Genomic DNA, 27,338 nt, shown 5'->3' with positions numbered 1-27,338 from the left:
AAAACATAGTATACACCCAAATAAGGGGTAGCTTATCTTATAGCTAACCCTTCCGGGACATATTTTGTTCTCTACATTCAAGTCATGTTTTGACGCTAGATTTAAATATTCCTCAAGCCCTTAAAAGGTTGAAGTATTGTTTCCTTTCTCGAATTCTTGGTGTACTTAGGTACTTTTTTCAGGGATTGGGGGAAACGAAGAAAGACAAGCAGTCAATTAGGGTGGCTGATATTTGTCACAGCTTCTCTGGGCGGAGCTTTATGTCCTTTCTTCTTTCCCAGCTCGCTAAGAGTGAGGTGACTTTATGAAGCAAGTGGCGTGGTGTGTTTCCCCTTTCTCAGAGCTTGCCTGATGCCATTTCTTTGTCCTGGTATTGTTTGCAAGGGAGGTGTGGAGAGTGAGGGAGGGAGGGAGAGATAGACAGAGGATCCTGGTAGCGTGGATTTTATTGTTTGGAAGGCAGGTGTGAGATAGACGAGAGAGTGTGGAAGGAAGCTATTACCTCTGTTGTTGTTGTGAGATTAATGTATTTCCTCTCATTATCAGTGTGGCTAGTTGTATTTTGTGAGTGGTGCAGTATGTGTGTGTAATGGGGACATGATTTGAGTTTGAGGCAGCCGGCCCACATTTCGCAAGTGAATGAGAGCGTGAGAGAGGACGGAGTGAGTCAGCCTGTGTATATAACACATTGACTGAGGGGTCGCTGTCTGTCTCTCCTCCAGCTCCAGCCTGTCAATCACAGGGGAAGCAGCAGCATGGCGAAGTGGAAAGGAGCAGGCTCCCTGAGCCCGGGACACCAACAATTGCCACGGTGGAGCCTCAGTACTTCAGCAGGGCGGCGAGGGCCAGTTGTGGGAGTCCTCCATCTATTTATTATGGTCTGTTCCCACGTAGCGGAGGGGACGACAGAAGGTTAGTGGGGGGAGAAAATAGCGGAGGGGTGTGGAGGGGGAGAGGCAAAGAAATGTAATAAATAATTTTCACTTCTCTCTGTGTATGTTGGTCCCACGCCGTTTTAGTTAATAAAAGAGCCCGTGAAAACTCTGTTTAAAATTTTGATTGAATTCGGTGTGTTTTTTTTCTAGAGGGGAATCTGAATTTTTATTTTATAAACGTGTCTGTTTTCCCCGCTGCCCTCCCTCTTTTTCTTGTTAGTCAGACTAACGTTTTTTTAAATATATGTAAAGGAAAACAAGCCTTGTCTTCTAAACTCTGATAATGGGGTTGTTTTGTTTTGGGAAGGGGCTGAAGGTCGAGGGGAGGGAGGCTCAGGTTTGCTGTGGCAGGCCGCCCGGTGAGAGCTCTAGGCCGCCCCTCTTCTCTACACCAGCTCCAGGCTTCACTCGGCCTAGAAGGGGAGAGAAGGACGAAATAAAATCTCCAAGGGTTTGACTCGTCGATTTTTCTTCCCACCCCCCAACCTTCACAAGGAATGCAGGTTTTTCCTTTGTTTTGTTTACAAAAATGCATAAAATAATATACCCATAAATAGCCTGGCTGGAACCAAGTTGCTTTAAATCGGAAGTATTTAATTTGCTCACTCTTGAAAGCGTGTCACGCTTTCTTAATGAAAAACCAGTAGGTAAGCGGTTATAAAGGAACACGCCAGCGCAAAAAGGGATAACACAGTGATACAAAAACTTTTTAAAATATTTTAATAAGTCTCTCTCTTCTCCGATTGAGACTTAACACCTGGGTATTTCCAGTGGCTTGTCACTCAGAACTTAACTATCCAAACCATGTATTTGTTGTAATTTGTCGTGCTTGTTCACTCATGCGAACAATTGAGCGCTTTCTCAGCAAGGTGACCACAATGTGAAGGGAGAAAGTACTAAATGTGAAGGGAGAAAGTACTAAATGTGAGGAAATGGGGATGGTGTAAATATTTTTGTCTTCAGACGCTTCTCGTTTTTGGTGCCATTTTACGCTCTGCTGCTTTGCAGATGTAGTTGGTGCTGGAGTTTGCTAAAATGTGATGGGAAGTAGGGTGGTAAGCATACTGAGTCCTGGTAAAGTTATTCATTTGCATCAACTGGTAAAGTAACTAATAACATGTATTTTTGGGATTGCTACTGATCAATAATTGTTAACCTTAGTTGAGGTTAAGGACTTTTTTAGAAGCCTTTTATTATTATGACTTGTGTGTTGCCTGTCTCCTTTCATTAGGAGCATTTTTTTTGTCCGACGCCGATGACTTCGTATTTCACACTGAACAAAACTAGTACATCTGTTTTGGGATGGACGAAACGAGTTTATGTGGACTTTTTTTAACTTGAATTTAAAATACCTGATAATGGAATCCTGTCAGCAGATACAGATCTGGGCAAGCGAAAACAGTTGTTCACGCTTCCATTTATGTGCATGTTTTGACAAATTTGGTTCTTGGTTTGGGAAAGTTAAACAGTGTTTATACTTCACTAGGATGTTGTCCGATTTAGGATGTTGTTGGATTTACTTGTCGTACGTCGGAAGGAACCTTGGTAGGCGGTTCACCCTATTGGGCTGACATAGTCACTTAAATCATGGTTGATCGCGTACCTTCAATGCTACTTTCTCATACCATATCTTGATGTCATTAGATTTCTGGAGGCATCATTTTCTTTTAACTTTTTTTAAACCCTGATCAATGATTGAAGTTCTGCAGCTCTCTAGAGCAGGGAATTAAAAACAAAACATGCACCACCTTGAGTGAGGAAATTCCTCTTTATCTGACCTCTTGAGTGTGATCACATCTTGTTCATTGAAATTCTCGATTACAAAGTGTCCACGAGAGAATTCTGCCATCCAAGGAATAAATCTTGCGAACACCTGTTGCACTGGCTTTGGTAGGTACGTTTTTGGCATAAGGTGGCTAGTACTGTCCACAGTACTCCAAATGTGCTCTCGACAAGGCTCTCGCAGCAAGTCATCTTTACTTCTGTACTTGAATGCATTTGTGATGACAGCAAAAGATATTGTCCATCTTACTGATTTGCTGCACCTGCATGCTAGCTTTTAGTAACTTAAGAGGACACCTGTATATCTCTTCGGACACAGATTTACCAAGCTGTCATTGTTGAAGAAATATTGTTTGACTTTTTCCCCCTAACAAATAGCTAAAGCATAATTTGAAGTAGCGAAGTTATCAGCCCAGCTCTTGCCTATTTGCATAGTCTGTCAATATTCTCTTCAAATCTTCCTCGTGTTAGAATTCCCACCCAGTTTAGTCATCAGCAGATTTGGGAAATATTACAACTGGTCCTTGCATACAAATCATTTATGTAGATTGTGAACAGCTGTGGCATTAGCATGATGCTTGCACTACCCCATTATAACCTGCCCCAGAGAATCAACCTGTTTATTCCTGTTCTCTGTTTGTTTTTATCTGTTTAACCAGTTATTAATCCTTACTAGTATATTACCCCAATTCCAGATCTTCTGACTTTCTGTACAAAAAAATGCTGAATATCTGTGGTTTGTCATTTTGGAATGTTTTCTCCTCCAATCCAGTGAACTCTGATTAGAGTGAAAGCTGCACCTGAGTTTTTGAGGAAGTTACTTAATGTTTCTGTGACATACTTTGGTACTTAGCTGTTTGTTTACAAACACAGACCAAGCATTAGCCAAAAAAAATTCTAAGATAGCTTTTTGTTTTAAATTTCACCTTGGGTCCAGCTCAGTCTTGAAAACCCAAACACTTTTTTTAAGTCCAGAAGTGAGCCATTTGCTACAATATTTTCTCAACTTGAATTTTTAAAAATATGACACCTTCTTAGTGTATGAAAAGTATAGAATCCGTACAGTGTGGAATGTGGCTGTTTGACCCATCAAGTTTGCACCAACCCTCCATACAGCATCTCCTTATCCCTACAGCCCCTCACTGACCATGACTAAACCACCTTGCCAGCACATCTAAAGGTTCGGGAGGAAATAGGAACTCCTGGTGGAAACCCATGCAGACGTGGGAGGTTTGCACGGACTCCACGTGGACAGTCGCTCAAGGCTGGAATTGAACCTGGGTCCCTGCTACTGTGAAGCAGCAGTGGTAACCACTGATCCACCATGCAGCAATCAATTAGTAGTACCAGCATTTCACATAGTAGGCAGACCAAGTAGTAGAGAATTTAAAGGTAGTCTTTTTGAAGAGGTTCTGGTGAGCAGAGAAGTTGCAATGTCAGAATGTTTCTGGGGTGGGGTGGGAGCTGTACTCTGGGCCACAAAGCAATATTTGGAATGGAAGAATGCATGCAACCTTAAACATAATCACCATGGCACATGGATGGGGAAATTTTGATACATTAAGATAGTGAGATGTGACTGGGCAAAGTATTTTATTTAGGAGTCTGTTAAAGTTTTTGAAAACCAGATCAATTGGGGGGGATTTAAAAAAAACTCTGGGGATTCTCTTTTTAAGTCACGTTTATTATGCTCTGCCTTTCTAAAATGATTTGACAAATTAATAAAGTGTTAGTCAGTTTCTAGTGCAATTGCTTAATGTGCACGGTGAGGTTCCACGAGCCATGTTAAGTAACTAATTAATGTCTAGTGTTGGTTTGCACATATGTCCAGGCATTGGAACAACTTCTCGTTTTAAATAGTTTTGTATCTTTTTTAATATTCACATGACCAGACATTGTTTTATTATTCTAGCTGAGAAGTGGCATCGTCACTTGGTAATATGTAAGAAAAAGGAGTAGGCCATTCAGCATTCTTCACCATTCTGTTAAGAAACATCTGCAATTCAAGAAATCCGCTCGGCCAGCCAACCAACTTCAAGTTTAGATTATATTTGATCATCTGTCACAGTTTTCCTGGACTATCCCTGCGTCCCTTGTATGACCAAGGCTCCCCAGCACTAAATTTGAACATACCCTAGATGCAAATTCAAGATCCTAGGCTGAGCATGTTGCCACTGGCAGGAAGCATAATGAAAATTTTGGCAAACTGAAGTTTGTATACAACAAAAACTTACTTACATATAAATGTCCTGGAATTGGAATTTGATTGACTTAGTCTCTGAACTACCGATACCAAAGGGTGTATTGATGTGGTATAAGGAAGCTTTAGTCCCTACTTGGGAGAACTGGAGAGAACTAAACTTTTAAGTACGTGTTGTTTCCTTAATATTATTTGAAGTAAATTGATTTGGGCTAATGAGAAAGAAATTTCTATGAACAGGATTCTGAACAATTGGCTGTCTTGGCTAATTGTTTTGTAACATGAGCCTGTTCTCGAATTATTGGCTTAGTTAAGTGGAATGGTGTTTTCTTACCATCCCAATTCATTCAAATTTTCAAGTCAGGTCGGGGTGGGAACGCGGTGGTCTGCTTCAAAATCATTTTCCATTACTCTCAACGTGGGTAAGTCCTACTTGGGTTGATATTCTTTGACTTTAAGTCAGAAGTAGTTGGGTCAGGTCCCATTTGAGGCTGGAGTGCATAACTCGAGTGCCACAAGAGAATGAGGGAGGGTTTGAATGAGGTGTTGAAGTGAGACTCTTTCTGTTCTCTTGCATGCAGAAAAGATTTTCTTTTGAAGAGTGGGAAAGTTAGCCCTGTGTCCTGGCCAGTCAGCTTCAAATTGCTGATTAATTTCCACTGTTTGTGGGAACTTGCTGTGCACATAATTTCTTACACCCATAATAGTATTTCTACTTCGTTTTTCTTTAGGACTTAGAAGGAAATGCACACTTATTTCCTGGTATTAGTATGACTTAAACCAGAATTGTTCTTGCTGCAATGATTTGAGTTACCACAATCTTGTATTAATAAGTAGACAGATTTGGAGGAATCAAACTGGAAATGAGACTCTCTCTCTTCTTTTGGGGAAACAAAAATCTGCTTGGTTAAAGTGGTTAAACAGTGAAAGCAAAAACCCAGCAAAGGGCAGTGATGAAGCTAATGTATTTGAGTTAGGAAGAACTGGAATCTAGAAAGTGGGAAAAATTTAGTTCCAGAAGTTCCTTTTATAAGACTGATATATCAAGCAAGTTTTATTAAAACTTGTATCCTACTCAATGTAATATCAAAATACTGCAGCTAAATGGTGATGTATACAAGGTAACCTTTTTTGTAATTTTATTTTTCTGAAAAATAGTCTGAATTTTACATAGTGAAGTTTGACCACTTAAAGCCTGGGAGCTTTGCCACAGAAGGAAGAATGATTGATTGAGCAGGCAAATTAGGGTTTTTTTAAGTTTGCATTTTATCTCTATATCGTATGGCATCTTATCCCAAGTTGTGACAGGCCGGGTTATATTCCAGTTAGATTCTGGAATACTTATTGGAGTGATTATTTCACAGTTACGGTAAAAGTAGTCTCTCTTGTAGGAGTGAGGGGTGACTTGATTGAAGTGTGTAAGATCCAGGATAGTCTTGATGAGATGGATGTGAAAAAGATGTTTCCTGTTGTGGGCATGTCAAACTTTTTTGAAATAAAATTATGTTGAAACTCTGGAAAAAGTGTAAGGGAAGGCTACAAAGTTAGAACACCTTTAATCCTGTTCTTGATATTTATCTGCATTTATACTTTTAAGAAAAAGATAGCTGTGGAATTTTTGATCATGTTTGAGACTGATGGAAGGCCTAGACTGTGTATTTTGCTCAGAAGCCTACCAACAGCATAGGTCTACGAGGCACAAAGCAAAATACTGCAGCTGCTGGAAATCTGAAATTAAAAATCTTGGAAAGATAGAACTGGCCAGGTGGCATCTGTGGAGAGACAGTTAACAACTTGGATTAACTTTTTATCAGAAAATCAAGGTTTTTGGGGGAAAATTGGATGCCCTGTGCAGCAATAGCAGAATTAGATTGAACATCAGCTGGTTAATACCCCAGAGAATAACGAACATGTGGCATGGTTGCTAGCTCATGAGGTCTGAGCGCTTGTGAAATTTTGTTTCTACCTGGTGCAAAGATGGCCTTGTAACAGAGATATCTTTTTAGAATGTAAATGGGGCCTAGAGGAGTTTTGATCACCAAAAGGAGTTGAAGAGAAATTGAGGTAAATGTGGAGCTGGAGGAACACAGCAGGCCAGGCAGCAGAGGAGTAGAAAAGTTGACATTTCGAAACAACAACTTTTCCTGCTTCTTTGCTGCCTGGCCTGCTGTTTGCTTCCAGCTCCACACTGTCATTTCTGACTCCAGCATCTGTAGCACTTACTATCTCAGAAATTTGATTTCTTGTCCCCAGTTGGTCTCAAACTTATTTTTTTTTTGTGTTTCCAGGAGATGGCATGGCTCTTGGTGGGTAAAAGTATCTGCGTGTGATACGTGAGGCATCAAAACTATGTTTGACTTGCTAAATGAAGCACGTTGTTGTTGTACCACTTTGAGGGCCAATTTCCTGAGGCTTGTCAGTCAAAACGAGACAGTACTTTGCATGGGACTCTGACCAAAGCACTATTTAAATTCTTTTTTCAACTTGAATTCCCCTGAACTGAAATCAAATGTTTCATTAGCTTTTCTTTTTAATTTGGCTTGTATCTGTGTACTAGCATTAGGATGTAGGGGAACGGTGTTCGAGAAAGTAAGCCTGGAACAGGCAAGTGCAGAGAAAACAAAAACTAGTTTGCTGGAAGCTCAGCAGGTCTGGCAGTATCCGTGAAGAAAAGAAAAAAATTGGAGTTAATGTTTTGGGTCTGGAAACCTTTCCTCAGAACTCCTCTTGTTTGTATTTGAGTGCTTTGGAGTAAGATCAGATTTGAAGTGTTGTAGATGTAACGATAAGTTGCCTTAAAATGGTACTGTTGAATTTCTTTACCATTAAGATTAAAACCACTGTCCTGTCAAATCCTTCCCTTTCACTCACCAGCTAAGCCACTACCATTGCTCCAATCTTGCATCTTTCTCATTCCCTGTCAAAGCTTATCTCGTCTGCTGTATCCTGAGGTGCTAGTGCCACAGTGATGATGTCACTGGATGAGTAGTTCAGAAATCCAGGCTAATGTTCTGTGATCAAGAGTCAGCATTGATGTGCAGGCTAGGTGGATTGGCCCTGCTAAATTGCCCACAGTTTTCAGGAATGTGTAGTTCAGAGGGTAATAGGGGGAATGGGTCTAGGTGGGATGCATTGAAGTTTGGTGTGGATTTGTTGGGCCAAAGGGCCTGTTCCCACACAATAGGGATTCCATGATCTAAAAATTGGCAGTGTATAGGATGAAAAGCTCCAAAGACCTGTGAATGTTGGAAATTCAAAACAAAAGCAGAAATTGCTAGAAAGGCTGATCAGGTCTGATGGCACCTGTAGAGAGAAATCAGAAACATTGACTGTGCTTTCTATCCTTGGATGCTGCCAGATTTGAGGATTCTTTTTCCCACCCCCCCCGCCTCCCCCAGCAATTTTTATCAGGGTTTATAGTAAAAATCCATAGCAAACAAATTGAGCATCTTTTTTTAATTTGTGGCCAGGGTGAAAGTGGAACCCTGCAAAAGCCATTAAAGCTGATGATGAGGACTGCATATGATGCTTTTGATCTTGACAGTTGTGGTTTGCAGAAAATAATTAAGAAAATGAGTGGATTGCTAGCCTTTATCTCCAGAGGACTGGAGTACAAGGATGGGGAATTTGTTACTGTCAAACAAAATTCTTCTGAGTAGATCTGGTCATCAAACCTTAGGATGTATATATTGATCTTTGGAGGAACATAGAACATTACAGCACAGTACAGGCCCTTGTGGCCCTCGATGTTGTGCTGACCTGTCATACCAATCTCAAGCCCATCTAACCTACACTATTCCATGTACGTCCATATGCTTATCCAATGACGACTTAAATGTACCTACAGTTGGCAAATCTACTACTGTTGCAGGCAAAGCATTCCATTCCCTTACTACTCCTGAGTAAAGAAACCACCTCTGACACCTGTCCTATATCTTTCACCCCACAATTTAAAGCTATGCCCCCTCGTGCTCGCCGTCACCATCCTACGAAAAAGGCTCTCCCTATCTAACCCTCTGATTACTTTATATGTTTCAATTAAGCCACCTCAACCTTCTTCTCTCTAATGAAAACAGCCTCAAGTCCCTCAGCCTTTCCTCGTAAGACCTTCCCTCCATACCATGCAACATCCTAGTAAACCTCTGCACCCTTTCCAAAGCTTCCACATTCTTCTTATAATGTGGTGACCAGAACTGTACACTGCACAACAAGTGCAGCTGCAGCATAACCTCTTGGTTCTGGAACTCGATCCCTCTATTAATAAAAGCTAAAACACTGTATGCCTTCTTAAGAGCCCTGTCAACCAGGGTGGCAACTTTCAAGGATCTGTGTACATGCACACCGAGATCTCTCTGCTCATCTACACTGCTAAGAATCTTACCATTAGCCCAGTACTTTGCCATCCGGTTACTCCTACCAAAGTGCATCACCTCACACTTGTCTGCATTAAACTCCATTTGCCACCTCTCAGCCCAGCTCTGCAGCTTATCTATGTCTCTCTGCAACCTACAGCATCCTTCGTTACTATCCATAACTCCACCGACCTTAGTGTCGTCTGCAAATTTACTAACCCATCCTTCTATGCCCTCATCCAGGTCACTTATAAAAATGACAAATAGCAGTGGACCCAATACCGACCCTTGCGGTACACCACTAGTAACTGGTCTCCCACAATCCCATTCCTCTGCATTTTGTCCAATACCCTATTGTGGGGAACCTTATCGAATGCCTTGCTGAAATCCATATACACCGCATCAACCGGTTTACTCTCCTCTACTTGTTTGGTCACCTTCTCAAAGAATTCAATAAGGTTTGTGAGGCACAACCTTCCCTTCACAAAACCGTGCTGATTATCCCTAATCAATTTATTTTTTTTCTAGATGATTATAAATCCTATCCCTTATAACCTTTTCCAACACTTTACCAACAACTGAGGGAAGGCTCACTGGTCTATAATTACCAGGGTTGTCTCTACTCCCCTTCTTGAACAGGGGAACCACATTTGCTATCCTCTAGTCGTCTGGCACTAGTCCTTTAGACAATGATGAGTTAAAGATCAATGCCAAAGGCTCGGCAATCTCCTCCCTGGCTTCCCAGAGGATCTGAGGATAAATCCCATCTGGCCCAGGGGACTTATCTATCTTCACCCTCTGAAGGATTTCTAATACCTCTTCCTTGTGAACCTCAATCCCACCTAGTCTAGTAGCCTGTATCTCAGTATTCTCCTCGACAACCTTGTCGTTTTCTAGAGTGAATACTGTTGAAAAATATTCATTTAGTGCTTCCCCTATCTCCTCTGACTCCACACACAACTTACCACTACTATCCCTGATTGACGAAAGTAAGTTTAGGTCCATTCTTTTATTCCTTAAATACCTATAGAAAGCCTTAGGGTTTACCCTGATCCTATCCGCCAACAACTTCTCGTGTCTCCTCCTGGCTCTTCTGAGCTCTCTCTCTTTAGGTCTTTCCTGGCTACCTCGTAGCCCTCAAGTGCCCTAACTGAGCCTTCACATCTCATCCTAACATAAGCCGCCTTCTTCCTCTTGACCAGAGATTCCACCTCCTTTGTAAACCACGGCTCCCGCGCTCTACAGCTTCCTCTCTGCCTGACAGGTACTTACTTATCTAGGACACAGGAGCTTTTCCTTGAAATAAGCTCCATATTTCTAATTTGCCCATCTCCTGCAGTTTCCTTCCCCATCCTATGCTCCCTAAATCTTGCCTAATCTCATTGTAATTGCCTTTCCCCCAGCTATAACTCTTGCCCAGTGGTATACACCTATCCCTTTCCATCACTAAAGTAAACATAACAGAATTGTGATCGTTATCACCAAAGTGCGCACTACCTCCAAATCTAACACCTGACCAGGCTCATTACCCAGTATTAAATCTAACGTGGCTTCGCCCCTTGTTGGCCTGTCTACATTCTGTGTCAGGAAGCCCTCTTGCACACACTGGACAAAAACTGACCCATCTATAGTACTCGAACTATAGTGTTCCCAGTCAATATTTGGCAAGTTGTTGTCCCCCATGACAACTACCTGTCTCTCTCACTCCTATCGAGAATCATCTTTGCTATCTTTTCCTCTACATCTCTGGAACTATTCGGAGGCCTATAGAAAAATCCCAACAGGGTGACCTCTCCTTTCCTGTTTCTAACCTCAGCCCATACTACCTCAGTTGACGAGTCCCCAAACATCCTTTCTGCAACTGTAATACTGTCCTTGACCAACAATGCCATACCTCCCCCTGCCTTTTACCATCTTCTCTGTTCTCACTGAAACATCTAAATCCTGGAACCTGCAACAACCATTCCTGCCCCTGTTCTAGCCATGTCTCTGAAATAGCCACAACATCGAAGTCCCAGGTACTAACCCATGCTGCAAGTTCACCCACCTTATTCCGGACACTCCTGGCATTGAAGTCGACACACTTCAAACCAACTTCTTGCTTGCCAGAGCCACGTTGTGTCTCCGAAACTTTTATTTCGGACCTCCCCTACTCCTCAACCTTTTCTGTACTCGTACTACAATTTTTGGTTCCCATCCCCCTGCTGAATTAGTTTAAACCCACCCGAATAGCCTTAGCAAATTCCCTCCCCTCCCCCTCCCCCCTTCTCCCCACCCCAGGGACATCAGTACCCCTCTGGTTCAGGTGAAGACCATCTTGCTTGTAGAGGTCCCAACTCCCCCAGAAAGAGCCCCAATTATCCAAGAATCCAAAACCCTCCCTCCTGCACCATCCCTGTAGCCACATGTTCAACTCCTCTCTCTCCCTATTCCTTGCCTCACTAGCACGTGGCATGAGCAACAAACCAGAGACGACATCTCTGTTCGTCCTAGCTCTCAGCTTCCATCCTAGCTCCCTGAATTTCTGCCTTAAATCCCCATCTCTCTTCCTACCTATGTTATTGGTGCCAGTGTGGACCACGACTTGGGGCTGATCACAAAAACACAATCAGAGACATCATGCACCCTGGCACCTGGGAGGCAACACACCAACCGTGAGTGTCTCTCGTCCCCACAGAACCTCCAATCTGTCCCCCTAACTATGGAGTCCCCAATGACTACTGCTCTGCTCCTCTTTTCCCACCCCCTTCCCTTCTGAGCAGCAGGGACAGACTCTGCCAGAGACCTGTGCCCCACTGCTTTCCAGGAAGTGCAGGGTAGGTTTGTAAGAATGATACCTGGACTTTGGGGATTAAATTTCGTAGAGAGATTATACAAACTAAGTTTATTTTGTCTAGAATTTAGAAGATTTAAGGGGCGATCTGATTTTCATTCTTCAAGATATTGAAAGGTAAGGCCGGAGAGATAGAGAGAAATTCTTTCCGCTGGTTTGAGATTCTGCAACTCAGAATTGTAGGCTGAGAATTAGGCTGGACTAATCGGGAGAGATGTGATGAGCCATGTTGGACAAGTAAGGCTGCTAATGTGAAGTTGAGACAACCTCATAGAGAAAGGAAGGTTGGAAATAAATCTTAGGCTGGTAGATATGTTCTGCATATAGTGGATGCTGAATCAGTTGTTAATTTCACCTTTTGTAAATTTGTTACACGGGTGTTGAGGGATAGAGACCGAGGGCAGCTATAAGTTGTCCTGCAGTCCAGCCACAAAATAATTTGAATGGTAGAATGACTTGAGAGGCTGATTGGCTTACTCCTGTCCCTGTGAAGGAAATTTTGACTGATCAAGTGGGTGTTTAATTGTATGTATTGTAAGAAGTAGTAGAACTGGGTATTATTGGCATAATCTGGAAGCTCTAACAAATTAGAAGCCTTTCCACATGAGGTGCCACAGAACAGGCTTTCTAAAAAGGTATGCACAAGCTTTTAGACAAGGAGAAAGATTAGCAAAACCCTGCTGATTTTTTGACAGTACAGAAGGGTTACACCATTGACCAATATTGTATGCTTGTGGAGAGGGCAGGGAGTAATGATATTCCACGCTCATGTTAGTTATGACTTTGACTGAGGAAACGCATTGTTAGTCAGTATGGAAAGCTGAGTGGTCAGGATAAATAGTGGAAGGGATTGAGAGGCTCAAAATAGAAGGAAATATGTGAATATGAATTTGAAATAGAATGGAGAGAGAAGTCAGAACCTGGAATGATAAAGAGAAGGGAAAAGATTCTAACAAATGATGTTGGAAAAAGTCTCCATCTATTGAAGATGAAGGCTACATTAATTGACTTATTGTATAGAAGATTCTCAAACTCTTAATGTTATCTTAATAAATATTTTTGCCAAAATTCTGCAGAAATCTGCATACTTATAAGTTACCTATTATGATTTTTGCATTTCACAAAAACAAGTTTGTGAAGCTTGTTTGCAATGGATCATATTTAATTATGTACATTGTACAAAAGTTGGAATTTTGGATGTGCCCATATTTTAACAATTATGATGCTACACTGGATGATAGTTTGCTCTAATTTTTTAAATGCTCTGATTTTATCTGAAGCTTATAGTTTTCTATTTTGAGAAATCTAAGCCTGTCCAGCGTGCTGTTTTATTTGAATAGTTTGGCCAGTATTTCTATTATTTTAGATCATACATTCATTCCTTTTTTGTATTGAGCTGATGTTTATTTTATCTGTGAAGAATTTGAAGGATCCCCTTGGTTTGGTTAGCTCCTCCAATTTAGTGAGCATTTGTTTAATAATAGTTTTACAAAAAGGTATGAAACACAGTGCGTATACATAGCACTAACTTGCATCTATTTTTTTTAAAAAAAGAAAATCCCAAAATGCCTCACAGGAAAATAATTTGGACTTTAGATTTTGGCCATGTTCTGTATGGAAATGTGGAGAGGCTAATGAAGAAGAAGAATAGGGTGAGCAAGTAGGAAGGAGTTACTGTTTTGGGGGGAGGGGAGGGGGTAAATATGGCTAGTAATCTAATAACAACCAAAACAGAATCTCTTTGCCGTCTGCTTTCCGGAGGGACCACACTCTCTGTAACACCCTTGTCTGCTCCACACTCCCCACCACCTTGCAGCAGGAGGAAGTGCCACACCTGCCCTTATGCCTCTTTTGTCTTTGACCCCCCCCACCCCAATCCCAGGAATACTGTCTCCGCTGTTCCCGATGTGGCCTTCTCTACATTGGGGAAACCAAGAGGAGGCTTGGACTGCTTTGCAGAACGCCTACGACTGGTTCATGACACACAACTGCACCTCCCAATTGCGAAACATTTCAACACCGCCACGCCCACCCCCCCCCATTTATTTCAGAATCCCCTTCCCCCTCCCCCACTTCTGAAGAAGGGTCTAGACCCGAAACATCAGCTTTCCCGCTGTAATACCTGGCCTGCTGTGTTCATCCAGCACTACACCTGGTGATCTAGTAATCTAATAGCATGGTTTGAGCCTGTTTTGGTTCTTTTTAATCTTTGAGTGCCAGATGCTGTACTGTGTGCTTGGTGGGAACTCCATGCTTGGAATGCTAACAGGAAAATAAAGTGGAATAATAAGAATTGGGTAAGAAATGCCAATGTTATTAACGCCAGGGGACAAGACACAGAAGGAATGGGTCCATGTTTGGAGTGACAGCTAAAATGGATACTGGAATTGATAGACTGTTCTGGGTTTTGCCAACAGGTGTTAAGATTTATGTTGGTTGAGATAAGACTTTCAATATGTCTTTGTGGTATTTTCATATTTGTTTTCTTATAAACTGGGTATGTTGGAAACTGTAAGCATCAGCCACTGCAGTATTTGAATTGTAGCTTGTCATTTTATATAGTGATAATGGGAACTGCAGATGCTGGAGAATCCAAGATAATAAAATGTGAGGCTGGATGAACACAGCAGGCCCAGCAGCATCTCAGGAGCACATGAGATGCTGCTGGGCCTGCTGTGTTCATCCAGCCTCTCATTTTATTATCTGTCATTTTCTACAGATGTGTAACCTTGAAGTGATAGAAATTTTGCTGATTCTTGCATTTTTTTGAACAAAGACTCTTCTCCAATCATGTGAATGAAACACCAGCTTACGGCAACTTCAGTAAAATGCCACAACAGTCATTTTCTTTGAAACAATTTTCAACACAATTAGTATTATTTCTGGGAAAAGTACAAGAACTGTTAAAAAGCTCATGAGTATTTGAAATAACTTCAAGCCTGTTAAACCACTGAAGGGTTCAGTGAAAATTGTATAAAAGGAGTAGATGGCTAACATGAGGCTGCAAGGCATACAAGGCACTTTATTTTTGTCGGTAACTTGAACAGGGCACAAGTCTGTTTGTTATGTCTTTACAATTGGTATTGATTCTGATCCACTGTCAGACTTATGGAACTTTTTAATCCAGTTTGTAGCACTGCTTGGATCGTTTGAAGGGAGGAAAATTGTTTTTTTTTTACTAATTATCATCATATTTGTACTTTTGTCCTGGGTGGTGAAATCTTGTTCAAGCTTTGAAGCACTTGTAAGTGTCATTTTTCCAATGGGATTTGTGACAGCTGTGCAACCAATTTTATTTGCAACAAGCTCATGGTGGCAGCAATCTGTAACTTTTTTTAATGCCAGAGATGAATATTGGCCAGGATGTCAGATTAACTTTTCTGCTGATTTGAAATTGCGCCATGCAATCTCCTTCATTTCCTGAAGGAAAGGCCTTTTTCTGCTCCTTAACATCTCCTCCCAAAGGCAGCAAGTTTCACAAAAAAAAGTGTTCGGCCTCTAACTTTGTGACAGAGTCCTCAGGTGTGCACTTTAAACCCATTCCATAACCTGGTCTGTTGGGGACAATGCTATCAACTGAAAATTTGACAAATTAATTGTTACCAGAAAGTTGTATTTTTTTTTGTTTGGTTTTTTGTCATGACATCCCTGGATCGTTAGTGGTGTTAAGAGTTTTACTACTCTTAGTAGGTACAGAAACCTGACTGGAAGGAGTTTAAACATGGGAGTTCTTGGGAAGGTGGGCATAGGTTTGAGAGCTGCCCTTAATGATGAGGTCATTGGAGGAAGTAGTTGAAGCTGGTGGTTTTGTAGGACTGTGAATGGGCCAGAAGTTGTTATTAACCTGTTGACTTGAGAAGTATAAGGAAGCAGAAAATGAGCCTCATGGGCAAACCAAGTTTGGATCATAATGGTAGAAAATTTTTGGAAGGGATGAATGTGCTAAGGTGGTCACCAGCAAGTCTAAGCTTCTCACACTTAGTCCTAGAGGTGTTGGAGAAATTAATTGATTCGCAGTTAAGAAATACTGGGAGATAAGTGCTTTCCTGAGTCCTAAATCAGAGATGGTAAGCTGTTATGAGTGTGCATTGCACTGATCAGTGTTCGGTTTGCAACCGCTCATACCCAAGCTAATTTGGGTGTGAGAATCAGTTAACACTGCCAAATGAGGCAAGAAAGGGAGTTGTCAGGGGTCATGCAGTTTTGCGCACCTTTCCTAATGAAAGGATAGATTTGCCATAGAAGGACTGTAATGAAGTTCACCAGATTAATGGATGACTGGAATATTTTATTGTGGAAACTGGGCTGTATTCGTCATAGTCTCGCAGAATAAGAGGAGATCTCATTGAAACTTTCAAAGTTCTTCCTATGAATGTGACAGTGGATGTAGATGAGATATTTTTGTTTTGCTATTCACTGTAGAACCAGGGGTATTATCTCAGAATAAGTGACAGTTCACTTTAAAATTGAGATATGGAGAAATTTCTTTGAGGTTGTTGTGTCTTTGGAATTCTGTACCCTAGAAGGCTATAGAAACTCCATTGAGTGGGTCTGAGTCAACAACTAATCTTAGGCTTCTGGAGACGTGATGTTAAGGGGTGTGCTTTGTGGTCCAGCCAGCCTTAGTGTCAAAACCATTCAAATGCCATTGACCTTTAAAATCTGTAACCCTTTTTAAGAGAGTGATATTGAGCAGTACTAGGGGAAACAGCCCATTGTGATGGTTTTGATACGATTAAAACTGATCCAGCCATCACATTGGCCCATGAAGCTAAACACAGTGAATGCCCAAAGAGTTGGGGGTGTGGGTGCATAAATCGTTACAATATCAAAACAGGTGCAGAACATAATCCAAGAAAGTTAATGGAACTCTGGTCTTTTTATATATGGAGGTTTGGAGTACAAGGATGCAGATGTTGTTGTGCTACAGTTAGACAAAACCTCAGTTCTCATTTGAAGTACTGTGAGCAAATCTAGGCACTGCACCTTTTTGGAGAAATGATGACCTAACTCCTGACGTTCAGGTATAAAGACTGATTATACAACTTTTAGAGGATAGGTTTAAGTGCAAGGGGAAAGACTTAAAGGGACCCAAGGGGCAACGTGCTCTCTGAGGGTGGTGCGCATATGGAATAAGCCGCCTGAGGAAGTAGCGTAGGCTAGTACAGTTAAACTCTTTTGGATGGGTACGTGATTAGGAAAGGTCCAGAGCAATTATGGGCCAAATGCTGGCAAATGGGACTAGATTAATTTGGGATACCTGGTCGACATGGGCAAGTTGGATCGAAGAGTCTGTTTCCATGCTGTCCGCCTAATTCTAAATTAGACTTGTTCTCTAAACTTAGATTTGTAGTGATCTGATTGACATCTTCAAGATATTGTCAGAGGAGAGATAAAGAAACTATTTCCACTAGTTTGGGATTCTAGAACTGAGCAGCATATTCAGAATTAGGGCCAGACTATCCAGGGGAGAAGTTTAGGATGCACTTCTATATGCACGGGCTGGTAGGTATTTGGAACTGCACAAACAGCAGTTGATGCCAGATCAGTTAATTACAAAACTAAGACAGATTAAATTTAAATAAAGCAAAGTTATGAAGGCATACAGGGCCAATGGCAGTTTGTGAAGTTAGGCCAGAGGTCATCCATGATCTGATTGGAACTGACCTGAGGATCTGAATGGCCTACTCCTGCACCTGTGAGTTTCCCACAAGCACACCAAATTTGAAATGACTCGAATATGCTTTTCTGATTCTTGGCCATAACCTGTTTTTCATCCTTTGTTTAAAAAACAGTTTGCTCCAAAAATGAAGTCCAACCAAAGCACTTCCTTTATAAGAAAGGACAGGATATTGAGGGGGGGGGGAGGGGGGAAGAGGAGGAGGAATGTGGACTCGAATAGCTAGTGAAGCTGATCCTATACTAGCTTGCATCCTCGAGCTGTTTAATTCTAAAGGTTATTATTTTGCCTTTACTTGGATAGTTGAAAGACTATCTTCAAAGTGATATTTCCACATTAGAAGAGGGATTAAGATGATTCCAGGTCTTAAAGTTGTGAGGACCTTTAAGTATTTTAACTTAAATTGAAGAGAAGCATAATCCAGTTGCTCAGAGTTGAGGCATATGATGATGAGGATGCACACCAGTCATTTTAACTTGTATGTGTGTGCACTTTTTAAGAGATTTAAAATCCCTTAGCATAGTGAAACCAGATAATAGACCACCTCAGAAAGGAACTGAATGTTTGTTTGGAGTGGGATGAGGTTTTCTTCTAATGAAGAATAAGCTTATGGTAGAATTGTTTTGTGAATAAAGTCAAGGTGGACAAAACTTCCTTAAACTTGGGATTAAGGAGGAAGAATTAGTCACGATCGTGAATGTTGTTCCAGTTTGAGGTATAATTTTTGACAACACTTGAGGAATTGGTAAATGCTGCTTGGCCTGCTGTGTTCATCCAGCTCCACACCTTGTTATCTCGGATTCGCCGGCATCTGCAGTTCCTATTATCTCTCTGGTAAATGGATTTGTAATGTTTTGCAGCTTGATTTTAAGCATTGAGTGACCCATCTTTTCAGCTTGGTACAGCCAGAATGTTTGCCCTTATGCCTTTTATTGTTCGAATAGCTCCCAGATGAAGGAAGATCAACCCTTTTATTTAACAAAGGCAGTTTTATTTCTTTGTTGGAAAGTTTTGGAGCAGATGTTCCCTATTTATTAGAAGTTGGTGTTGAGGAACCAAAAAAAAGTCATCTTGACATCCTCTTCAATTTACCTGTCACAGATTTTAGTCCATGTCTGAATTGGTGGGAGTGACTACCACGTTGTTCTTTTGAGTGTAATCTCATGTGACTCAATTTGTGTTACGTGACACTATCACTGCAAAAAATAGACAGACCTAAAACAGATCTAGCAACTTAACTGGGCATCTGAGATGCCGTGGGCCAGCATCTCACCCCACCCTAGCTTTTTTTTTGTTGAGCCACAGTTAATCTTGGTTTAATGAAGGGTGCAGGAGGGCATGCCAGGAGCAGCATCTGGCATCACTAAATGAAGTGTCAGTCTGGTGAATCTCTATCAAAGGACTTTCTGCGTGCCACATAGCAGAAGCAGCATGCAATAGTCCGGGCTAACTAATGGATCAGTTCTAAGCTCTGCACTCTTGCTGTATCCAGTCTTAATGGTGGCCTTTAGGAGGTGCAATCTCCAAATATCTCCATCTTTAACAATGGGAACACGCTGCTTGTCAATGCAGCAAATAAGGCCAAAGAATTTGCATTGTCAACCAGAGGTGTTGAGTGGATGATCCATTTCTGCTGCTTTCTGAGGTCTTCTGTATCACCAATGCCTGTCTTCAATTAGTTTGACCCTCTTCGGATCACTAGTAGAGGGCAGTGAGGTCATCCCAGTTGTTGAATGCACATCCAGCTGTTCAAAGTTTGACTTGTCACGTACTGAGATCGTGAAATGTAATGTTTTTGTGCTATCCAGGCAAATTGTACCATACGTATGCACACTAGTGTAATTATTTGGAGTGCAGAACATAGTATTACAGGTTCAAAGGAAGATCATCTCTAAAATGAGATCCATTCATAAATCTGATAAGTGAGGAGGAAGCTGTTCTTTAAATCTGTTAGCACATGTTTTCAAACTCTTGTATCCTCTGCCTGATGGAAGAGTGTATAGTGGTGGTGAAAGGGGTCTCTGTCGACTAATTTCTGAGGTAATGAGAAGTATAGACAGTTAATGTAAGAGGCTGCTTTTCATGATGGACTGAGCTGTGTTCCAAGACACTAATTTCTTGCAGTTTTGGACAGAGTAGTTGCCATTTCAAGCTGTGATCTATCTAGATGCACCATAGCATCCTATTCTTAAAACATTGGTCAGCCATTGTGGTCATACTGAGTTTCCTTCCTCAAAGTGCAAGTAGAGGTGTTGGTGAGCTTTCTTTGATTTTGTTATTTTTTTTTCTCACTGTACCTAAGCGACAATAATGTTGTGCCCATTGATTGAAGATGGGGGAATGTCCTCCACCTTGCTTCTCTTTTCTTCTGACTTTGAAGGAGAGATTGTTGTCTTTACATCATGCCACCAAGCGCACACTATCCCTTTTCGCGTATTCCATCTCATCATTATTTGAGATTTCGGTCCACAACAGTGGTGTCATTAACAAACTTTGTAGATAGAGTTGGGATGAAATTTCGCCCCACAGCCCTGACGACTGTACAGGCAGCGTAGTAAGGGATTGAGTATAAAGCCTTGCACAGAGCTGGTGTAGAGGAAGTGTTGTGCCTGCTGTCACTGGTCTGTGGGTCGGGAAGCTGAGGATGGAGTTGCAGAGGGTGCAACAGAGACTCGGGTATTTGAGTTTGGAGATGAGTTTGGTTGGAATTGGTGTTGTTGACTACAGATCTGCTTTCATTGAGTAGAACCCTGGCATAAGTATCCTTTTGTTAGCTAAGTGCTGAAGGGATGAGTGTATGGCCAGGAAGATTGCACCTGCCATACACCGATTTTGTGACCGTGTGCAAGTTGCAAGGGATCAAGGCAGGCTGGGAGGGGAGTGTTGATTATAAGCCACGATTAACCTCTCAGCACTCCATAATTATGGAGGTCAGTGCCCCTCGGCATTAGCCACTGAAGTATGCTGCATGAGCTTTCTTTGGCACCAGGAGAGTGATGGATGTCTTGAAGCAGGTGGGGACTTTAGCTTCTCCTTCTTACAATCTAAAAGATGTCAACCAATACTCTTCCTGCAAGATAATAAAATGTGAGGCTGGATGAACACAGCAGGCCAAGCAGCATCCCAGGAGCACAAAAGCCGATGTTTCGGGCCTGGACCCTTCATCAGAGAGGGGGATGGGGAGAGGGAACTGGAATAAATAGGGAGAGGTGGACCGAAGATGGAGAGTAAAGAAGATAGGTGGGGAGGTAGGGGATAGGTCAGTCCAGGGAAGACGGACAGGTCAAGGAGGTGGGATGAGGTTAGTAGGTAGATGGGGGTGCGGCTTGGGGTGGGAGGAAGGACCGGTTAGGGAGGCAGAGACAGGTTGGACTGGTTTTGGGATGTAGTGGGGGGGGGGGGGGGGGGGGGGGGGAGGGGGTAGGAGGAGGAGAAGAGCTGGGCTGTTTGTGTGGTGCGGGGGGGGGGGAGGGGGTAGGAGGAGGAGAAGAGCTGGGCTGTTTGTGTGGTGCAGTGGGGGGAGGGGACGAACTAGGCTGGTTTAGGGATGCAGTAGGGGAAGGGGAGATTTTGAAACTGGTGAAGTCCACATTGATACCATTAGGCTGCAGGGTTCCCAGGCGGAATATGAGTTGCTGTTCCTGCAACCTTCGGGTGGCATCATTGTGGCAGTGCAGGAGGCCCATGATGGACATGTCATCTAGAGAATGGGAGGGGGAGTGGAAATGGTTTGCGACTGGGAGGTGCAGTTGTTTGTTGCGAACTGAGCGGAGGTGTTCCGCAAAGCGGTCTCCAAGCCTCCGCTTGGTTTCCCCAATGTAGAGGAAGCCGCACTGGGTACAGTGGATGCAGTATACCACGTTGGCAGATGTGCCCCACTCACCTGCACATCTGCCAATGTGGTATACTGTACCCGGTGCGGCTTCCTCTACATTGGGGAAACCAAGCGGAGGCTTGGAGACTGCTTTGCAGAACACCTCCGCTCAGTTCGCAACAAACAACTGCACCTCCCAGTCGCAAACCATTTCCACTCCCCCTCCCATTCTCTAGATGACATGTCCATCATGGGCCTCCTGCACTGCCACAATGATGCCACCCGAAGGTTGCAGGAACAGCAACTCATATTCCGCCTGGGAACCCTGCAGCCATATGGTATCAATGTGGACTTCACCAGTTTCAAAATCTCCCCTTCCCCTACTGCATCCCTAAACCAGCCCAGCTCTTCCCCCACCCACAGCATGCCAAAACCAGTTCAGCCTGTCTCTGCCTCCCTAACCGGTTCCTCCTCTCACCCATCCCTTCCTCCCACCCCCAAGCCACACCCCCATCTACCTACTAACCTCATCCCACCTCCTTGACCTGCCCGTCTTCCCTGGACTGACCTATCCCCTCCCTACCTCCCCACCTACACTCTCTCCACCTATCTTCTTTACTCTCCATCTTTGGTCCGCCTCCCCCTCTCTCCCTATTTATTCCAGTTCCTTCTCCCCATCCCCCTCTCTGATGAAGGGTCTAGGCCCGAAACGTCGGCTTTTGTGCTCCTGGGATGCTGCTTAGCCTGCTGTGTTCGTCCAGCCTCACATTTTATTATCTTGGAGTTCTCCAGCATCTGCAGTTCCCATTATCTCTGATACTGTTCCTGCAAGTTAGTATGCACAGGCTGAGTGAATGGCCAGGTACTCCATCTGGGCCAGTCACTTGCAAAAAGGCTGATCTGACCTCTGCAGTAGTGACCTGAGGAGGAAACGGGTGCACCCGAGGCTGTTGGGGGCAGGTGATGCTGTTTTGCTGACTTGCTATTCAAAATGAGCATAAAAAAAAAACATTTGAGCACCGCCGGGGAGGGATGTATTCTTGTTTACCTGTCATGCTCTGCTTCAGTTCGAAGCCTGTAGGCCCCTCTAGATATGTGGGGTGTCTATGTAGGTAGTTTTAGGTCTCAACTTAGCCCACTGTTGCAAGGCCATCAAATGATGCCAAGAGGCAGAAGTCACTTCTGGATTTCTTGTTTTAAAAAGTCAGTGTAATCTGATGTGATCGCTGTATACTTGGGCTCTGGTAGGCAATTGATTTTCATCGATTGGTTTCAGATTAGATTTAGTTTCCCGAAGGTGTGGAAACAGCCCCTTGGGCCCAACAAGCCCACACCGCCCCTTGCAGCATCCCACCCAGACCCAGACCCATCCCCTATAATCCACACATCTTTGAACACTACGGGCCATTTAGCATGGCTAATCCACCTAGCCTGCACATCTTTGGACTGTGAGAGGAAACTGGAGCACCTGGAGGAAACCCACGCAGACACGGGGAGAACATGTAAACTCTACACAGTTGCCCGAGACTGGAATCGAACCCAGATCCCTGAGGCTGTAGTGCTAACCACTGAGCCACCGCGCTGTTCCAGTTGGGGAATGTTCAGATTGCCTTAATTGTAAAAGGCTGTGTGGCCACACTTGTTAATGAAGTTTGTAACAGTCGTGGCATACTTGTCTCAAGTGGCTGCTTGAATATGGACCAGCTTGGAGCTAGAGGAAGAAACGTGTGATAAGCCTTGTAGTGAAAATGAACACTAAGCTTGGAGGAGATAGTGATGGACAGGGAGTCTACTGGGAACTGTCAGTCCATATCAAAAATGAGGAGCGTGGATAGTGGAAATTGCCTGAGCACAAATGCAGTGAGGTCCAGGCCTAAACTAAAGTCTGCAGTTGAGATCTTACAATCCAGTTAGAGGTCAGCTTAGCTAACGGAAGCATCCCCATTCAAGATTTTAAAATTTAAACCTTTAAGCTGGAATACTGAGGAAAAGTAGGGATTTACAGAAGTCTGTGGTACAGTTGGCATGAATTTCAAAAATCCTAAATGAACAAATCCTCTTAAACTTTATCCTATGTGAAGGGGCATTTGAGTGATAGCAGAAAGTAATTCTAAAGAAAATTACAAGTAGTTTGTACTTCTCCCAACTAAAGTTTATGTAATTTTTTTTCTTCAAATACCAAACCTTGTGTAACTTGGTGTCTGAATTTCTCTTTTGATTTGTTAACTGTCTCTAGGGGATTTGTCTAGAATAACTGTAATTTAAGATGATGCATTAATGTAATTTTACCCCACAGTGTTTCCCCTGGCATTGTGTTACTGGTAAGTATGCTACCTCTGAGCAACATTGCCAAATATCATCATGTGAAATTTCACTTGTTCTGCCCCTAAATAACATGGTTTAGTTTGACTTTTTTAATCTTTGTAAGGCATATTTTTCAATAGTTTTTTCTGGAAGTGAGGAACAGTCTGTATGATAGCAGAAGAAAAATTCAAAGGCCGTCTTCTAGAGACACTTCTTTTTTCAGTGCTTGGGTATATCAGTTTTTTTGTCACTTCCTGTAATACCCTTCCACTTTTTTCTTGCTTTCTTTCTATTATGAAACTTTTATGTCTTCCGATTTTGTTGACTGCATGAGATTTCTAATTTTGTAAAAATTTTCAACTGTTTAGAATATGGAAAACTTATTTTAGTTAGACAAATGGCATGGAAACAGATCCTTTGGTCCAGCTTTGCCAAGCCCACCAGGTTTCCCCAAACAGAATGGATCCCATTTGCCTGCATTTGACTCTCATCCTTCTAAACCTTTCCTATTCATGTACTAATCATATGTCTTCTAACCATTTATAACTGTACCTGCATCTATCACTTCCTCTCGAGTGCCCCAGATTACATGTCAGGAATGGAAAGTGTGATAGATGAATATCATTTTTGTCTATCTGTGTCTCAGTTGCTGCTGCTTTTTTTTTTGCATTTGAATTAGAGTCAGAATTCAAGACCAATTCCAGAAACTATAAAGCAATGAGGATTGTTTGTTTTTTTTGCACCAGAGGAATACTGAGGGAATGTTAATGTATAAAATGTTACTTGGGGCACAAAGGGGGGGAGAAGAGAAAATGTGGAGCATGAATTTTGATAAACAAGGGAGTGATTGAGATGATAAACCACCAATTTTTGGGGCCTTGCTGTATGCAAAATGACAACTGCATTTCAAGAGTGCTATTGGCTGCGAAACTTCAGGTTGCCTTGAGGCCACGTGAGTTCCTACATAATTGCAATTCTTTCTATTCTAAATGCCTGTCCTCCCACCTCTTTACAAGACACCAATTAATGTGTTTGGAATATTCTTGGCCTGAATGGGTAAAGTTCAGAACACTTTGAAGCTGGCATCATCTGGGACAAAATGCTCTGTTTTAACTGGCAACCCACTTTCAATAATCAATCACTCCATTTTTGGCACACAGTGGGCATCAAGTACATCATCTACATGCAGACATTCATCAAGATGCTTTTGGCTTCACCTTTTTCAAACTTGATTGCTACCAAATAGAATGACAAGGACTGAAGATGTATGGAAACGCTGCTACCTTCAATTTCCTCTTCAGGTCGCACACAGTTTAGGACTTTATTGCCATTGTCACTGACTTGAAATCCTGGAACTTTCTTTCTCTATTCATTTTGCGGGATGCAGGCATTCCCGGGCTGGCCAACATTTCTCGTCTGTACCTGGTTACCCTGGAGATGGTGAGCTGCCTTTTTGAACTGCTGCAGTTCACCTGCGGTAGGTTGATTCACAATCCCATTAGGGAGGGAAATCCAGGATTTTGACCCAGTGGCAGTGAAGGAATGGCTGATGTATTTCCACGTCAGGATGGTGAGTGGCTTGGAGGGGAGCTTGGAGGTTGTGTCCCCATATATCTGCTGCCCCTGTCCTCCTAGGTGGGAGTGTCAGGGTTTGGAAGTTGCTGTTTGATCTTTGAATTTCTGCATTGCATCGCATACATAGTAAATGCTACTGAGCGTCAACAGTGGAGGGAGTGGATGCTTGTGAAAGTAATGCCAATCAAACAGGCTGCTTTGTCATGAATGTCAAACTTCTTGTGTTGAGGCTGCATGCATCTAGGCACATGGGGATTATTTCCACCACACTGCTGATTTGTGCCTTGTCAATGATGGGGAGGCTTTGGGGAGTCAGATGACTTACACTCATCTGTATTCTAAGCTTCTGGCCTGCCCTTGTAGCCACTGTTTGTGGACAGTCCAATTGAGTTCCTGGTCAATGATAACTCTCAATGTTGATAGTGGGAGATTCAGTGGATATAGCCAGGCATGTGTGTGATGCGAATGTCATTTGCCACTTGTCAGCCCAAGTCTAGACATTGTACAGATCTTGTTGCATTTGAACACAGACTGCTTTAATATCTGAAGTCATGAATGGTGCTGAATATCGTGCAATCATCCCACTTCTGACATTGTGATGGAGGGCAGGTTGTTGAAGCAGCTGAAGATGGTTGGCGTGAGAACACTACCATGAAGAACTCCTCCTGCTGAGATTATTGACCTCCGAGCAACTACAACCATCTTCCTATGTGTCAGGTATGACTCCCACTACTGGAGAATTTGCCCCCAATACCCATTGATTCCAGTTCTGCTAGGGCTCCTTAATGTAACACTCAGTTGGATGCAGCCTTGATGTCAAGGGGTGCCGCTCTCGCTTTCGCTCCTTCCTTTGCCCATGGTTTCAACTTGAGGCTGTAATGAGATCAGCCCTGGCAGAACCCAATCTGGGTGTCACTGAGCAGGTGCTGCTTGATAGCACTGTTGATGACATCTTCTGTCACTTTACCTATGATTTGAGAGTAGACTGGGATGGTAATTGGTCGGGTTGGCTTTGTCTTGCGTTTTGCATATAGGAAATACTTGGGCAATTTTCAACATTGTCAGGTAGGTAGGTGTTGTAACTGTACTGAAACAGCTTGGCTAGGGGAGTGGTGAGTTCTGGAGCACAAGTCTTCAGTACTATTGCTGGAATGTTGCCAGGGCCCGTAGCCTTTGCAGTATGTGGCGTCTCCAATGTTTAAATGTGGAGTCAGTGGAATTGGCTGAACGACTGGTATCTGTAATATTGGGGGTCACTGGAGGAGGCAGAGATGGATCATCCACTTCACACTTTGGGCTGAAGATTGGGGTGAATGCTTCAGCCTCGTCTTGTACGCTGATGTACAAACTCTAACAGTTGCACAGTGTGTAGCAGTTTGAGAAGGCAGCTTGCTGCCACCACCACCACCTCCCAGGTAATTAAGGGTGGGCAGTAATTGCTAGTCTAGCCCATAATGGTCACATCTTTGTAAATTTTTTACGAAAATTTATTCTCTTGACTTGAGACACAAATATTAGACAGGGTGCATAAAATCTCTTTTTTGTGGTTGGGTTTCTCAAACTTAGTGGAGTCAATGCTTCATGTAAGTATTGAGTTGAATGGGAGTTATTGGGCTTTGTTTAGCAAAAGGAGGGGAAGAAAAATTGTACCTGCACCTTTTTGAGTTCTCCACCAGGGTAGACTGCCTGCAGAGAGAGCAGTCTCCAGTTAGTGGGCAAAATAACACCCAATAATGCTAATTTAGTTGAATTACGGTGGCTCAGTAGTTAGCACTGCTGCCTTGCAGAACCAGGGGCCTGTGTTCATTTTCCATCTTCAGGGCAACTGTCTCTGTTTGGAGTTTGCAGACTCTGTCCCCTTGT

At 42.8% G+C, this 27,338-nt stretch overlaps 1 protein-coding gene across 1 annotated transcript in view; it reads left to right on the top strand.

Annotated features, from left to right (window-relative positions):
- Positions 1–296: 296 nt before the first annotated feature.
- tmem131 (transmembrane protein 131) overlaps positions 297–27,338 on the top strand; it is a 181,116-nt gene continuing 154,074 nt past the window's right edge. The window contains exons 1-2 of the mRNA XM_059646779.1: positions 297–321; positions 723–912. Of these exons, the coding sequence (XP_059502762.1) occupies positions 756–912 (157 nt within the window). The 5' untranslated portion in view covers positions 297–321; positions 723–755. The remainder of the gene's footprint in view (positions 322–722; positions 913–27,338) is intronic.

The sequence above is a fragment of the Stegostoma tigrinum genome, chromosome 6 (genome assembly GCF_030684315.1).
Source record: "Stegostoma tigrinum isolate sSteTig4 chromosome 6, sSteTig4.hap1, whole genome shotgun sequence".
In the NCBI taxonomy this organism is placed as follows: domain Eukaryota; kingdom Metazoa; phylum Chordata; class Chondrichthyes; order Orectolobiformes; family Stegostomatidae; genus Stegostoma; species Stegostoma tigrinum.
Note: the sequence above shows the minus strand (reverse complement) of the source record. Positions and strands in the feature narration are given on the sequence as shown.